The 17,473-nt window shown below is 40.4% G+C and overlaps 1 protein-coding gene across 1 annotated transcript in view; it reads left to right on the top strand.

Moving 5' to 3' along the window:
- Window positions 1–19: 19 nt before the first annotated feature.
- The window catches only part of ppil2 (peptidylprolyl isomerase (cyclophilin)-like 2), a 291,555-nt gene continuing 274,101 nt past the window's right edge, over window positions 20–17,473 (top strand). Inside the window, exons 1-5 of the mRNA XM_073055693.1 lie at window positions 20–150; window positions 796–845; window positions 4,230–4,275; window positions 6,862–6,924; window positions 11,565–11,616. Of these exons, the coding sequence (XP_072911794.1) occupies window positions 119–150; window positions 796–845; window positions 4,230–4,275; window positions 6,862–6,924; window positions 11,565–11,616 (243 nt within the window). The 5' untranslated portion in view covers window positions 20–118. The remainder of the gene's footprint in view (window positions 151–795; window positions 846–4,229; window positions 4,276–6,861; window positions 6,925–11,564; window positions 11,617–17,473) is intronic.

Raw genomic sequence — 17,473 nt, 5'->3', positions numbered from 1 at the left:
GGCCGGTTATTGCGAGTGCACGTGTTTAGCAGGAAGTGAAGGGAGCTCCCTTCCGGATTTGTACGAGTGTTTGTTGACGGTGTTAGTTGTCCGGGCTGAGGCAGGTTCTTCAGGCGCCATGGGGAAGAGGCAGCACCAGAAAGATAAGATGTGAGTTGGAAAAAGTAACTGTGATTTGGGAGCCCGGGTCTTGAAACATACACCCCCAGTCACAGGGTACAAACTGCCGGCGGGATACGAACGCTCACAAACTCAGAGAAATATACGGGCCTTGGTTTTAAAACTATCACCCTCTTGCTCTGTTCCATGCTTGGATTTCTTTCGGCCCATCTTCCCGTCCTTCATCCCTCGCAGAAGCCTAGGTTCTTCTATTTGTGGTGCTGACCATGCTGCTTGCCATCTGCAGCACTCACAATGCTCGTATTGGCAAAAGGTTGCAGCAAAATTCACGAACAGTAAACGTAGTCCTTTTACAAATTTAGAATGTATGGCCATGCCAACAACCTGGATGCTTTTCTGAAGGCGAAACGAAGTGTTTCGGGTGGATCAAAGACAAACTCATTGCTGGATGGGTATAGTGTTATGTCAACTCGGCTGATATTTTTTCCCGAGGCACTGGATTTACTAGGACAACATCGTCTAAGGGAGCCAAATTAGTATGCCAGAAATTCAGATTATAAACTTTGTTGCTTCAGACTAGGTGTGAGTTAGTTTGAGTGACTTGTAAAGGTAAACAGCTCAATTTCAGCCTGCCCTTTGTGCTATTTGCATTGAGATTTCTTTTTGCTTTTGTAGGTACATCACCTGTACAGAATATACCAATTTCTATGGTGGCAAGAAAGCAGGTAAGTAGGAAGGGTAATTGATATTGAAGTTGTAATTTGAGGTTTCTGTTAACATTTAAAGAAGGTGTATTGTTTATGGATCTGTATAAATTTCAGATATGCACCCAGTGACCACTTTATTAGGTGCACCTGTAAACTTCATTAATGCAAATATCTAATCGGCCATTCATATGACAGCAACTCAATGCATAAAAGCATGCAGACTTGGTCAAGAGGTTCATTTGATATTCAGACCAGACATCAGATTGGGGAAGAAATGTGAACTAAGTGACTTTGACCACGGAATGATCATTATGCCAGATGGGGGTCGTTTGAGTATCTCAGAAACTGCTGATCTCCTGGGATTTTCATGCACAAGTCTCTAGATTTACAGAGTATGGTGTGAAAAATCCCAGTGAGGGGCAGTTCTGTGGATGAAAATTCCCTGGTAGTGAGGGAGGTCAGATGAGAATGTCTAGACTAGTTCAAACTGACAGGAAGGTGCTATAACTGAAATAACCACATGTTACGAAACTGGTGTGTAAAAGAGCATCTCTGAATGAACAACACATTAAAGCGTTGAAGTGGATGGGCCATAGCAGCAGAAGACCACACTGGACTCCTCTCATGTACTTAATAAAGTGGTCACTGAGTGTAATATTTGGATTGTAAAGTAGTTGGAGGAAATTGTTGAAGTTTTGAATATTTGTGAATTTAAATAGATGATGGAATTGAGGCAGTTACTGGACTTTGAACGTGATGCGCTCAGCAGGAAGCGTCTTCAGTTCTGGCGAGATGATTGAGAGTTGGTTGTGTGCGTTGTTTGATAGCTTCTTCCCTGAACTCTACAAATACTATCTGTCCGTGTTACTAGAAGTATCACTTGTGAAGGTTTTAAAATAGCCGTGTTCAAAGCTATGTAACTGTCTTAATTATGCACCATGTGTGCTATGTAACGACACAGCCCAGCCCAACTGTAATGTTACTGATGAAATGGAGATTAGTAATGGATGTGCAATGCCCTCTCACTTGTTTGTTACTTTGATGGAAGTTAGAAGCCACTGAATGATAGAAATTTGATGTTTCAGCATCATATTACAATGTTTCAACACCTTCTCTTCCAATCTGTGTATCTTGGTTATGACTTTGCTATTTGATTTAGTATTTAAATGATTCAATACTCAGTGACAGATACCTTCATTGCAGTTAACAGTTGTTGAACAGTTCAGTAAAATATTGGGTAATAGGTTCTTGTGGAGGCAAAGGAGTTTCATTAAAAGTTGGTTGAATAGTTTAAATTAGTGGTCGCCAACCCATCGATCACAATCGACTGGTCGATCTTTGAGACTTTCCCAGTAGATCCCGAAATTAAAAAAAAAAATACACAAATACTGTTGAGAGATTGTTTCTGGGTTGTGGGATTTTAGTTCTGTTTTATCTGCCTAGTGCTTATGCGTGTAACTCCCCCCGCCACGCGCTGGTCCCCAACCACCGGGCCGCAAGGAAATGATACGAGTCAGTTGCACCTTTTCTCATTCCCTGTCACGCCCACTGTTGAACTTGAATACACGCGAGGTCATTACCCAAGCGCATCAGTGCATCAGGGATCACTGGTTGGCCTCGGGTAACCAGCCGCTTTGTGCGACCGGCAGGAAGTGCTGTTGCTACTGGCCTGGAGCACGAACAGATGGGCACCGCCTCTAAACCTGTTTAGCACACCAATGTGGGGAACCCAGTGCTAAAATATTCGCAGACGACCTAATTCGGGCTCAGGGTTTCGTAAGTAGCAGAGCAGCTACCTCGCTGCTATCTACTGAAACAAACTTTTGTCAGCTGATAGATCCTACGGCGGGGGGAGGGCAGGCGCCCTGTTGCACTCCTCAGTCAGTCGGTCACTCTCTCTGGACTGTGACCGCCGCCGCCTCGGTACGGGAACAGACACACTGGCCAAGGCGGCGTGCGGGCGGGAATCTAGAGCTCAGACCCGGAGGCTGTCTAATGAGGCAATGAAGCCCTCAGAACTGCTTCGACACCTTGAGTCCAAGCACCCTGCACTTAAAGACGAACCCACTGAGTTTTTCCAGTGGAAAAAACGTGAGCAAGCGGGACGAACCACGAAAACTAAATTGGGAATAGACTGGACATAAGGAACCTGCTGCAAGTATCGCTGTATTCCAGTCGTGTTTAACACCCCCCGTTGGCTGGTCCACAAGAATATTGTTAATATTAAACCGGTCCACGGTGCAAAAAAAGAGTGGTGACCCCTGGTGTTTATACATTATTTCTACTTCCGGGTTGTGGGGTTTTACTTCCGGTCTTTTCTGCCCCAATGCGCATGCGTGTAACTGATTGATTTGGGGTCGATCTTGCCTTTCACTAAGGCGGTGGTAGGGGATCTTGGGCTTAAAGGTTGGTGACCACTAGTTTAAATGATGTCAATTACTGAATTTTCTACTGCTGCAGCAATCTTACCTGTTCCAGAGTGATACTTCATAGAGTATAGTTTTTAACACCATTTATAGTATCTGTGTCACACTGTGAATTAGTTGTTCAAGTCAAAAGTTCGATGAGTTTAGTGCTGAAATCAGGTTTACCAATTTAACATGAACCTGTAAGTTTTGATTTGTTGATAACTACAAGGAGACAGAGTTTGGTGATTATGAGGCTGGGAGAAAACTGGCACCAATCATTGCATTTTGCAGCATGGAACAATTCCAATCAGCTGTTGAAAGGGATATGCAGCCAGTATCGAATAATCAGACTGCTGGAGGAACTGAGCTGGTCAGGCAGTAGTTGCAGGTGCAAGGGGATGCTTAATACTTTGGGTCATGACCTCTCAACAGGCCTGGCAAAGGGACGGACAACATTTTGGATGGAGAACCTGCATCAGGATGCATCCTGATGCAGAATATTAATGCAAAACATCAGCCGACCTTCCGTCTCAACAGACGCTGTCTGACCTACTGAGTTCTTCCAGCAGTTGTCTTTTGCTCTGGATTCCAGCGTCTGCAGCCAGACTCATTTTATTGATGTGATATTCAGGAAAGATGAATATATGTATAAATGCTCTGCCTTATTTTGTTTCAGAAAAATAAATGTTTTTGCATTTACTGAGTATTTTAATGTTTAATTATAGTAATGGATTGCCATTGCATTCCTTCAACCCAGTTCACTGGTGGCAGGCTTAGTGATATTCTGGGGCGGCCTTCTGGTGCAATGGTGATAGGGGCAGACTGCTTACAGGTTGGTAGCACCCAATGTATCTGCTCAGTTTGGTCTATAGCCAAGTGCACAGCTTGATCCTGGCAGATGTTCGTTCCCTTGTATCATGCTTGTAATTAGATCTGAATTTTAATGAGCTGATCTGATTTACTTCAGAAATATCATTTCTCTTCTGTCCTTCAGTGATTCCACAAGCCAACTTCCGCCGCTTGCCTTTTGATCACTGCAGGTAAGGGTGTGCTCATGCTCTGCTTTCTTTTTACTCCTTAAAAGTAATGATATAATAATCGAGTAATGTTCAACTGCATGTGGCATTGTATTGTGCAATGTAGACAAGAGATTATACTTACAATTTCACACAGTTTAGACTGAAATCATTTGGTGCCATTGTATTATTCTCTAGCACTTATTTTTGAGGCTCTGACATTCTCTAAAATCACTTTTGGTCTTTCGAGTCACGCCACCCAGCAACCCTCGATTTAATCCTAACCTAATCATAGGACAATTACAATGACCAATTAACCTTCTAGCTTGCATGTCTTTGGACTGTGCAGGGAACCCATGCATTCCACAGGGAGGACGTACAAAGTCCTTAGAGGATGCCGGGATTGGACTCCAGGACTCCAACACCTCGAGCTGTAATAGTGGCGTGCTAACTGCTGTGTAACTGTGGGGCACCACAGTAGTGTAGCGGTTATCGTGACGCTATTGCAGCTTGCGGCTTTCCGGAGTTTGGAGTTCAATTCCAGCATCCTTCTGTAAGGAGTCTCTGTACGTCCACGCTGTGGAATGTGTGAGTTGTCCCCGTGTGCTCCAGTTTCCTCCCAGAGCTGAAAGACATACTGGGTAGGTTAATTGGCCTTGTAAGTGGCCTGTGATTAGGTTAGGGTTAATCGGGTTTGTTGGAGATTTCTGGGGCAGCAAGGCTCGAAAGGCCAGAAGGACTTACTCTACGTTGTATTGATAGTAAAATTCCTCTTTAATCTACTTTCCCTAGCCTGTAGTCCCTTCTCCCTCATAGTATTTTGCAGTTTCCTTTGGATCAGTTAAAATATTCAAGTGAATCACTTGCATTCTTCACACTGTCCTTGTGTTTTACAATTTTTAAATTCAATTTTATCTTAATACCTTGTGTTTCCAAAATTTGAGCATTGGTCATTGAAAGTGCATTCTTTTTTTTTTAATGTGTGATGTCAATTGTTTGTGTCTGGAGATAATATGTTTGCATTGTCTTACTCAAAGTTGAATTTGTCATGTTGATTCAGGAGCTAACTTTATTTACAGCTGTTCCCCCCCCCCCCCACTTCTGCATTATGTAAACATATTTAATTTCTAAATATTATGTTAAATATGAATGAAACCAAACCATTCATGTCAATGGAAAGTTCTGCAAAATACAAGGCTGCATTTAAAACCAAAAATAATATACCGTAGATTCCGGATTTTAAGCCGCTACTTTTTTCCCACATTTTGAACAGCTTTGAACTTTGCGGCCAATAATCCGGAGCGGCTAATGCATTTTTTTTTTCATGCCGCCTCGTAAACATTTTGCCTCGTAACAGTAGACCAATAAAATTGATGAGTAGTTCACAGAGGTCCAATGAAATTGTACGATAAATCAAGCGCACTTTCACAATTAAATTATTGTAAATCAGTCACCCTCATCAACATGGAAAACACTCGAAGCATTGTGCTACCTACCCTCTTAGTTTAAACTATATTTGTTTTCTGTACTACATCGCGGGATGCTATGACGACACACCCGGTTTCGCGGCGTCTTGTGGGAAAATGCCGTTTGCGATGAAACGGAAAGGAGGGGGTCGAGCGGCGGAGCGGCTTTGGATCTGAGCGAAATCTGCTTTTAAATGCCGTTTGCGATGAAACGGAAAGGAGGGGGGAGCGGATTCCGCGAGCGGCTTTGGATCCGAGCGAACTCTGCTTTTAAGTTAAAGGTATCAATAACTTTTCCTGGTAGGCTGCAGTATATATATTTTTTACCAGTCGTTAGGAGATATTGGAATGTTGTTCAGTAAAGAAGTATACGCAACGTATATTTAAAAGTAGCCGCGTACGGGCACGGTTCGAAAAAAAGCATTTGCAATATGTATTTGTTTTTGTTACCATATGGATTTAATTAAAAGTTAAAAAAATCCTCACGTGTAATATCTTTCTGTGTAAATATCTCATATTACAACGTGGGACACCTGCGGCCGAAAATCCGGTGCGGCCTAAAATCCGGTGCGGCCTTTACATTTAAAAAAATGATTTTATTTCTAAAATTAGTGCCAGCGGCTAAAAATCAGGTGCGCTCTGTAGTCCGGAATCTACGGTAGTTCTCTTTTTTCTATTTCCACTCAATTACAACTTTTCATTGATTTACTGTTTTTTTTTGAATGAACGTTAATTTAAAGCAATGAAATAATCTATACTGAACAAATTCAACCCAATTAGTTATTGTGCTTAAGTAATTTAATTTCAGGTTTTAATTGTGATGTAAGGAATTTATAAGACATTGGAAGGTTGTTTTTGGCATTTGTGCAGTTGTGTTCAGAAGAAAAGTAAACTTTAGTCTCTTAATTCTGCCCAGACTGAATACATTTTTCTAAACTGGAAGTCTTTTAACTTCTAATTATTGCCAGCAAGGAAAGCATTTTCTGAATAATGTATGTTTGCAGCTTAAACTGTTCAGGGATAAAAGGCTTTAAAGTATCTTTGGAATCTCAATCTTGAAATGTCTGTCATGCATTTACTTTTGGTGTGCTAAGTGAAAATGATTGTCATTTTGCTTGTTTTAACTTGCTGCTTTACCTTGCAGTTTGTCCCTTCAGCCCTTTGAGTATCCAGTCTGCACACCTGATGGAATGGTGTTTGAACTCCTGTGAGTATACAAGGTTTATTATTATTCAGCATGGCTCACCTTGTGTTTTACATTCCAATGAACCTTGAGTGGAAATGGCAATTGGAAAATGTGTTTTCAGTGTATTATACTGTCCTGTGGGCTAATTTATACACGTTCATCCCCATCGCAATTCAAGTTCATCGGAATGTCGCAGTAACCAGCGTGCAACCTGTCTGTGATTTTGAGTAAACCTTTATGATTTAAGCTTAGTTCAAAGGCTCTTTGAAAGTGGTGGATGAGCTGAAATTTGATTTAAATAGTTGGCTAACTTGTTTAACTCATGAAACATGGAACTTTAAAAGAAAGTAGAGTTGCAGGATACAATCAGGATCTTTTGTTCTGTTAATGAGAATGAAAAACTAACATTGCTTGCTCAGTCCACTTGACTGCCCCAACTCTGTAGAAGCAGAAGCATAATCTCTCTGCACCCTTGCTGGCTGGTGGTGTAGTGGCATCAGTGCCGGACTTCAGAGCGAAGGGTCCCGATCTCAAATCCAGCCGGCACGCTTTCCATCGGTGCTGGGTTGAGTGTTGAACTAGCAATTCGGCCTCATAAAAACAAGAAAGCCTGCTAAAAAACGCCATTATGACGACTCCACTCAGAGCTAAGGGCTTTCTTCTTCTTCTCTGCACCTTTGGGCATCTCCTTTTTTAGCCTTCTGCTTTCTAGTGCCATTACTGTTCTGATTTTATTTAATTCCCATCTGTCTTCAGTAAGCAAAACTCAAACCAATGTGCAAAATTGTTTAGTAAAGGTAGATAATTCATGAAGAATCTATAAGCAAACTGCTTCCTATCCGGCACTGTATTTACCTGCCTTTTGCTGCGCTCAAATCAGGATAGGGATGCACAAGAATTTGGTTAAAAAGCTTTGTTTAATCAGTCAGGATCAGATCTATTATTACTGACATATGTCATGAAGTTTGTGGTATCAGCTGTGGAAGAGGTTTTTTTCCCCTCAACATTTGCAAAGAACTAGAGTTAATAATCCTGGTTGTATTTCAGTTTTTATTTTTAACTGGGGTCTTTAGTTCAGGCTGTGTACTATATTCAGATTATGGATCACGGGCTGTATTTACACAACATTAAAATGAAAGGCAACAGTAGAAGAGAGCAGTGCTGGAAATCTAAATGAATGTAGAAACAGAAAACCTACAGCACAATACAGGCCCTTTGGCCCACAAAGTTGTGCCGAAACACCTTAGAAATTACTAGGCTTACCCATAGCCCTCTACTTCTCTAAGCTCCATGTATCTATCCAAAAGTCTCTTAACGACCCTGTTGTAACCACCTCCACCACCGTTACTGGCAGCCCATTCCACGCACTCACCACTCTCTTTGCCCCTGACATCTCCTCTGTACCTACTCTTCATCACCTTAAACCTGTGTCCTCTAGTGGCATCCATTTCAGCCCTGGGGAAAAAGCCTCTGACTATCCACACAATCAGAAATTCTGTACAGAAGGTGAGGTGAATCTTTCTATTTTAAGATTTCACCAAAACTAGCCAGCAGTGAAGCACTAAAGAAACTCAGAATTGGTACTTATGAAGTCTACAATTTGGCTGCTTTGGAACTCTGCAAATGGAAGTGAATCTTTGCCATTGTTGTTAAGATTACAAGACCACACATTGCACATTCCTAGAAGTAAAAAAAAGGCTGAATTTGGCTTTGTAGCAGGAAAATTGCATTTAGTTAGACTTTCTAATGTCTGGGAAAGGAACTCACACAATTGCTCATTCTGACAAATGTTTTGCATTTTTGTAATAAATGATTAGACTGGGCTGGATAAATGTGTGTATTGAAACTACTGCAACAACAGATTGATGCAAATATATTTAAGCTCTCAAAACTAATCAAATGAATTAAGCTTTTCATGATCAGGCATTTTACTTTAGCCAAAGCCTGCTGGATTGTTATAAAGTTTATTCTTAGATTAATTATTTTAAATCATGATGTTACAATGCCCTCTACTGGGATTTAATGGGATTGCAATATTTCAGACTTGATCTGTTTTAAGCAACACACACAAGATGCTGGTGGAATGCAGCAGGCCAGGCAGCATCTATAGGGAGACCCAAAGGGTCTCAGCCTGAAACGTTGACATTGCTTCTCCCTATAGATGTTGCCTGGCCTGGCATTTTGTGTGTGTTGCTTGAATTTCCAGCATCTGCAGATTTCCTCGTGTTGATCTGTCTTTGATTGTGGAGGGGCATTAATATGGTAGAAGTCAGCATGGATTAAATTAACTCCGTGGTCCAATTTCAAAATGTTGTGATGGATTAGATGACTACTATTATTTTCAAACATAATTTGACTACAGTGCCTACCCACCTGGCTTCAACCATCACCTTTTAACTATCCTCCTACCCCTCTCCCCCACCTTATCATTCTGTTGTCTTCCCCCTTCCTCTCCAGTCCCAAAGGAGGGTTTCAGCCCAAAATGTTGACTGGTTATTCATTTCCATAGATACTGCCTGACGCGCTGAGAGCTGCAGAACTTTTTATGTTGATTTGAAATGAAGGACTTGTAGGAACATCTGTGTTGGCATAATAGGAGGTTTAGTTCAACTGCATGTGTGATCTTTCAAACTTGCTAATAGTGTGGGTGGAAGATGAGATCAAAAAACAAAATCCATACTTAAGTAGAATTAATGAGGTAACATATATATAAATGGAAAGCAAATTGAGGTCCTCCTAAGCCATGCTGCTAAGCACAGTACAACATTCACACACAACACATATAGCACATCTAATTATTACAGCAGAAAAACACAGTTACAAAAATAATAATATGTAAAAATAATAATGTTGTCAAGTCCCTGAGTGTTATGGTGCATGAATGGAAATTGATGTTTTAGCAAAAAGCCAAGACAGAGAGTATATAAAAGACATCGAAATGCTTAGGAAAGAGGTTGGAGTACCAAGTAAGAGTATTGTAATCACCTAATTGCTTAATAACGTATCTCTTTTGGGAAATTTCAGAAAGCACCAGCCAAGATTCTAGGCATTGTAAAGATTTGTCAGTGACCCCGCCCACTCAGTATGGATCTTAGACATATTGTTCATTTCCTAATGAATGAATTGTCAGAACTTAAGCAAATGAGAGTAAGAAGGTTGTTAAACATAGTTTAATAAACATAGAACCACAAATATTGGAAACTCGAAATAAAAACATAGGATTTGAACAAATCCTAAAATGAGAAAGAGTAACACTGACTAGTTATTCTCAAGTGTTCAGCAAGTTCTGACTATTGTCAGGATTTTGTATTTTTTATTCTGGACATTGAATCTGCACAGTAAGACTGGTTTTTGAAGAGCTCAGTGTAACTGAGTGCAAGAGACATCTGTAGAGAGTAGGATCTGAGAGACAAAATAAGGAGGTGGCATTGGAGGGGTGAAGCTGAAGAACAAAAATGCTTCTATCTGTTGGACATTTTATAATTTATGCAAACTGCTCTTTTACACAAAATGCTGGAGGAGCTCAGCAGGCCAGGCAGCATCTAGGAAAAGAGTACAGTCAACGTTTCGGCCCGATCCAGCATTTTGTGTGTATAGCTCAGATTTCCAGCATCTGCAGATTTTCTCTCATTTGTGATTGGATAAACAATTCTTGTGATGTTTTCTATTTTACTTTCAAAGTATCTTTACTTTGGGGGATAAAATATACATGAGGAAACCTGCAGATGCTGGAAATTCAAGCAACACGCACAAAATACTGGTGGCCTGCTGCCTTCCACCGAGACATGAGCATGTAGGTATTTAAAGTAAATATCAAATCATGCACATTTACCATTTGGTCCTTTGAGCTCGTGCTGCCTCTATGCAATGATAATATAGTTTGCTATTTTCCCAGTATAATTATAAAATTGTCACAAAATACCATCCCAACCTTTTGTATTCTTTCCATTCTAATCTGCACCTGAATATTAATGGTTTAAAAAGATGGAAATGTGACTTGATAGAGATGCATAAGGTGATTGGAGACATAGCTGGAATGGATAGTTCGTGCCTTTTTCCCAGGTGGCAATGGCTGAAATGAAGGCAGAATTTTAAGTGTTTGGAGGAACGTATAGCACTGTCAGAAACACAAGAGATTCTGCAGATGCTGGAAATCCAGAGTAACACACACAAAATGCTAGAAAAACTCAGCAAGTCAGGTAGCATCTATGGAAGGAATAGTCGACATTTTGGGTCAAGTCCTTTTATCAGGACTTCATTTAGTTGAAGTTAGGACTTCACCTGGTTAGATGCAGAGCTCTTCCAGTGTTTGGTTTGTGTTGGGTGGATGTCAGAGGTGCACTTTTTATGGAGAGATGTGTGTGAAACACACTGTGAGAGTGATTGTAGAGGCCGATACATTAGGAATATTTAAGAGACTCTTAGATAGGATGGAAGAAAAATTGTGCGTTATGTGGGAGGGAAGAGGTAGGTTGATCTTGGAGTTTGTTAAAAGGTCGGCATAGCGTCGTGTATTGAAAGAACAGTACTGTGCTGTACTGTTCTGTGTTGTTCCTGGTTTGGATTTGTTGCTGATTTAAAATGGTTTTGAATAGTTTACGAATTTCCCAGTGATTTATCTTACCTGTGTTTCTGAAAATTTCTTGGCAATTTTTCTGTAGGTCTATCATTCCATGGATAAAGAAATTTGGTACCCATCCCACTACGGGTGAGGTAAGGATCTTCTAATGCATGTCACTTATTGTTGATTATTTGTGAAGGATATCATAACTACCATCAAAAGTTATAAATTTTCCTCAAATCTATTTGTCATAATCAATATTTGTAGCTCTAAGAACAAATCTGGGTAACACCAGCAATGAAAATGGGGGAAACGCTGCTTTTTGAAGTATTTTGTGTGTACCCTAGAAAAGGAAGGGGAAAGCACACATAGTATTCCAGGGTTATTAATGGATCAAGGACTGGAACTCACTAAAGCAATGAAAAATCCAGGAGAAATATAATGCCACTTGGGGCATGATGGCTTGTATCCTAGGGTTTTATAAAGAACACCTACTTTGATTTGGTTGTCCTGTGAGGTAGATGCATTGTGTTTATAACATCCTTATTGCTGAGACAGAGAAAACAGGAATTATGCTCCTGCTTACTTTTCTACATCTGATGTGAAGATATTGGGATCTTTGGAGTACTTAAATTTGAATTAATTAGAGAGGGGCAATTTGTAAAAAGTGGACCATATCTAATAAAACTATATTAGAAAAAGGGCTCATTGGAACCTACAGGATATTGAAATTCCTAGATAGAGTGTTCTTCAAGAGGTTGCTGCTATTGAAAGGAGATTCTAGGATCCAAGGGCACAGCCTCAAAATAAAGGGATGTTTCTTAAACTGAGGTGAGGAGTTTCTTCAGCCAAAGGATAATGAATCTGTGGGATTTGTTGCCTCAGAAGGCTATGGATGCTCTTGGGTGTATTTAAGGCAGAGATTGATAGGTTCTTGATTGGTAAGGGGGTTAAGGTTTATGGGGAGAAGGCAGGGGAATGGGGATGAGAAAATCAGCTGCGATTGATGAGCCAAGTTGCCTAATTCTGCTCCTGTAATCTTGGTCCTGTATATTTTGAAAATGCAGTGAAAGGTGTAGAGAAGAGTTATCTACCAGACGTCCAGTTTGGCCTACACGTGACTGCAGATCGACATCAGCACAATGGACTCTTAGCTGCCCTGAAATGGCCTGTGTCATTACTGCTTCATTGAATTAAAAAAAAGATTAAATCAAATGGGTCCATTTGTTGTGGACCTAGGCTTTGGATCCTGACATGCAAAAGTTGCTCATGATCTAATCAACCTTACAATAGCCCCTGGTGTTGTGTTCAAGTTGTTCACAAAAAAAGGACAAATCCAATCCAGCTGGTAACTACCCACTTATGCCATGTTCAGAGATCATGTTTCAATCTACTCTGTCACAGTCTTCCTGCCCCACCTGTAGGGCATTCTGTCCAGAGATGATGGAAGAGTGATATATGGACAAGAAGGAGTAGTTGTTAAAGTTTTCAACGTTGATTGTAGAGCCCATGAAGTCTCATGGTATCAGTGATTCACAGACAAACATCCTCCAGATTATCAGCTACTGACCTGGTTCAGCTAATGAATCAGTATGTTAAGTAACAGTTTGAAGAAGCACCCAAAATAGCAAGAACACAGTATTCATGCTAGATGCCAGTTGCGGGGGGGCGGGGGGGGGGGGGTGGGTGGGGTTGTTAAATTTCCACATTGAAGAGAATTTTGATAGATCTGTTGGTCTGATAAACATAGCTGCCAGGTTGTATAGGCAGCAGGCAATGAGCCATCCAAAATGGAAGAGAAATCTGTCGACCTTGCCTACATCTGTGGAAGATGCATCTGTCCATATCATCATTGATAGAAGTGATGGTGCTTCTAGAAACAAAATTTCTGTCTCCACATTGTGAATACCATCTACTGTATTGTATAGCACTATGGAATCAAATCAAACATGAGCCACAGTGGATCATCAACCGCATCAGAACAGTAAACCACCATTCTCTGTAACCTTGTGGCCTGATAGACCCCTGGATCAAACTTAGATCAGAGAAGAATGCAGAAGGGTATGTTGTGAGTAGCACCAGATACACCTGAAAATGAGTTGCTAACTCATGGGTCCACCTCTGTGCTAAACAACAGAAGCAGCGTGCAATGTACAGAGCTAAGGAATATCACAACTAATGGGTCAGGCCGAAGTATTAGTCATGAGTAGTGTTAGAAATTAAGTAGTAAATTGGAACATTTCCATTGTACTGTTCCAAAGAAACTATGTAGCAGTCATGCCAGCACCACCTGTCTCAAAAAGAGGTTACTTTCCTCGAGCAGTAAGGCTGATCAACACCTCCACCCACTAACCCACCGTTCCACACCCACCACCACCACCATTACTTTGTCATTTCCTGTCAGTCACCTTATTTACAAACATTCCTGTGCCTAGTGTCACTTTATGGACATAAAATCGATCTCTGTATAGAAACTATCTTATGTATTTATATTTATTGGGTTCTTTGCTGTTTTTAATCTTACTGTATTTATTTGTGCTGCATCAGATCTGAAGTAGCAATTTGTTCATCTTTACGCATGTTTACTGGAAATGATATTAAATAACCTTGAATCTTGATGATTAGCTGAAGGCCTCTTTCTGATTTTGATTGTGAAAAGAACCATTTAAACATCTCAAATAGATATTTCAGACCATATGACAGGTAGAGAACAGTATGTTAAGGAAAGATGATTTAAGTAGTTCTGTGATAGAAAATACTTGGGAACTAAAGTCAGGCAGAACAACAAACAACGCACGTCACTTGAAAAGTCTTAGAATGATATGGCGTGCTTGAATCTTCATTTAAAGTACAGATAAATAAAGTGAAAAGGAAGCAAAATCTTTGTTTTTTATTTGGATGGATGAAATGTACAGGATAACTATTTGTCAACCTTTGACAACATGGTGGTGTAGTGTAGCAGTTAGTGTAGCATTATTACAGCGCCAGTGATCATTGATGGAGGTTCAGTTCCCACTGCTGACTGTAAGAAGTTTTTGTATTCTCCCCGACTGTGTGAGTTTCACCTGGATGATCTGGTTTCCTCCCACATTCCACAGTTGTACCGTTAGGCTAGGGAGTTGTGGTGCCCTAAATGTGGCGACGATTGGCCCAGCACAATTCTCACTGATTTGATTCAAGTAACACATTTCAATGAATGTTTCAAAGTGTGTGTGACAAGTAAAGCTAATCTTTAAATCTTTACCCTGTATCAAGCAATAACTTATTAAAGCAACACGAGTGAATCTGCAGATGCTGGAAATAAATAAAAACACAAAATGCTGGCAGAACTCAGCAGGTCAGACAGTATCTATGGGAGGAGGTAGTGACGATGTTTTGGGCCGAAACCCTTCATCAGGAGTGAAGGGTTCGAGCCGAAACCCTTCATCAGGAGTGAAGGGTTCGAGCCGAAACCCTTCATCAGGAGTGAAGGGTTCGAGCCAAAACCCTCCTAATGAAGGGTTTCGGCCCGAAATGTCGTCACTACCTCCTCCCATAGATGCTGTCCGGCCTGCTGAGTTCTGCCAGCATTTTGTGTTTTTATCAATAACTTATTAATGTGTTTGCAGTTCTGTTTTGCTCCCACTAGGTGGTAGCCTTTAGCTGTTGAAACTCTTCCTGTTCGAATCCAAACTATTTCGCAAGATTTCCTGATCTCTACGTTTCCCCTGATCCAGGCACAAATCTAGTTAAAGTGCAAGGCCTGGTCCCACATGCCTGATGATCTATCCCTAGAGATAAGACGAAGGCAGTAGGGGATGTAGAAGAGGCCTGAATTGTTTGAGTACAGTAATCTCTGGGGCTGTAATGATGGAAGGGGTAGAAGTATGAAGGTACAAGTCTACCAATTGGAAATTTGTGATACCAAAACAATATTTCCCAATGTGAATTACAAATTTAATAGAGACAAAGAAGTACTTACATTAGTCATGCTTGCAGTGGAATGGAAATTACTCTGGGTGTGTTTGTATAATTTATTTAGATTATACTCTTGGACAGTTGGGACAGTTGATCACTTGAGTAATGGTTGGCTTGTGGATTTAGCAGAAATCAAGGACAGGCTGTACTCTGTGTTTGCCCAGAACACACGCAGGCTGCTAAAGCAAACACATTGTGCTGTTCTCTGTTCCATTGGCTCCCAGATTCACTGTAGTCATCATAACTGAGTGAATAATTTGTAACAACATTTACACAAGCTTACTGTAAATTCTTAATTCTTTAGTAAGTATTCTTCGCAGAAATCTGGAGTAACTCAGCAGTCAGAGAACATCTTTAGAGAGCGTTTTGGGCCAAGGCCCTTCATCAGGACTAGAAAGAAAGAGGGAATAAGCCAAAATAAGAGGGTGGGGGAAGGGAAAGGATTGCAAGTTGGCAAGTTATTGGTGATCGCAGGTGTGGGAGAGTGGGAAGGGGAGGAAGGGGATAGGTGGAAGAAACAAAGGGCTGGAGGTAGGAATCTGTTAAAGGGTGGATCGTAGGGAAGGAGGGGGGGGGGATCCAGAGTGAGGTGATGGGCAGGTGAGGAGGTGAAAGGTTAGACAGATTTGGCACTGGAAGACCGAGTGAAGGTGTTCAACAAAGCAGTTCCCCAATCTGAATTGTCTCACCGATGTAAAAGAGGTTGCACGGGGAGCACTAAATGCAATAGAAGACCCTGATAGACTCAAAGGTGAAGTTTTGCTTCATCTGGAAGGACTCTGGGTCACTGAATGGTGGTGAGGGTGGATGTGTAAGGGTACATGTAGCACTTTCAGGGATAAGTGCCAGGAGGGAGATCAGGTTATTTTTGACCTAATATCATGTAATGAGAAATTATTAATTAATGATCTTCTAGTTAACAAGCCTTCAAGGAACAGTGATCATGGTGTGGTAGAACTTTAGATAAAAGATTGAAATTGATTTAATTCAATTTAAAACCAGGTCTTGTATTTGAGGATAGAGTCAGAAAAGTTATTTTATGAAATTATACTAAAAATGGTTTGGTAGTAACAAATAATAGCTAAAATATAAAGAATGAATGCACCACCTGGAACAAATATATAACAATATAAGGCACACAGACCCTGTAGGAATAATGCTTCATGTGTAGCTAACAGGAAAAGTTAAAGATATTAATAGATGAAAAGAAAATGCATAAAATGTTGCTAAAAAGAGCAATAAGCCTGATGGAAAATTTAAGACTTCTGTCAGGCATTAATAAAAGGAATTCAAGAATGATGTAGTGGGGAATATAAAATGAGACATTCAAAACCTCTACAGATATGTAAAATGGGAAAAATTAGCAGAATATATTGCCACACACTCAGACTGGAGAATTATTTAGGGGAAAAAGAAATTATTGCAGGGAATTTAAGCAAATATTTTGTGTCTTTTGTCACAGAAGACAAAAATATCAAATTAATGCAGAACAGAGAGTCTGGTGTTAGTGAGGAGTTAAAAGAAATCAATGTTATTTAAAAATAGTATTAAATAAGTTATTGAGACTGAAATAATTAAATCTCCATGACCTGATGACCTGTGTTTTAAAGCTTAGACAGAGCTAATGGATATACTGGTTATCTTCTTCCAACATTCTGTAGATTCTAGAATGGTTCCCCAATGTGAGATTACTATTTAAGGAAGGAGGGAGAGGAAAAGTTGGAACTATGGACATTAGCTTGCTTCAGTTGATGAGAAGGTGCTTGAATCAGTGAAGTGGCAACAGAGTACCTAGAAAGAGGAATCATGTTTATCAACTCCGCTAGAATTACTTGAGGTTGCAACAAGGAGATCAGTTATGGGGGAAACAATTATTCTAGGATTGGGAGGCTGTAACTAGTAAAGAATCATGGTGGGGCTCCAACTATTCATATTTGCATCAGTTATTTAGATGAAAGTGTTGGGAGATGAGAGTGAAACATCATTGGGATCACTGAATGGACAATGGCACAGCAGATGGAATATAATATGTGAAAATTTAGTAGAAAAATA

Source organism: Hemitrygon akajei, chromosome 9 (assembly GCF_048418815.1).
Source record: "Hemitrygon akajei chromosome 9, sHemAka1.3, whole genome shotgun sequence".
In the NCBI taxonomy this organism is placed as follows: Eukaryota; Metazoa; Chordata; class Chondrichthyes; order Myliobatiformes; family Dasyatidae; genus Hemitrygon; species Hemitrygon akajei.
The sequence above is the reverse complement of the archived record's forward strand: the minus strand, read 5'-3'. Positions and strand labels throughout refer to the sequence as shown.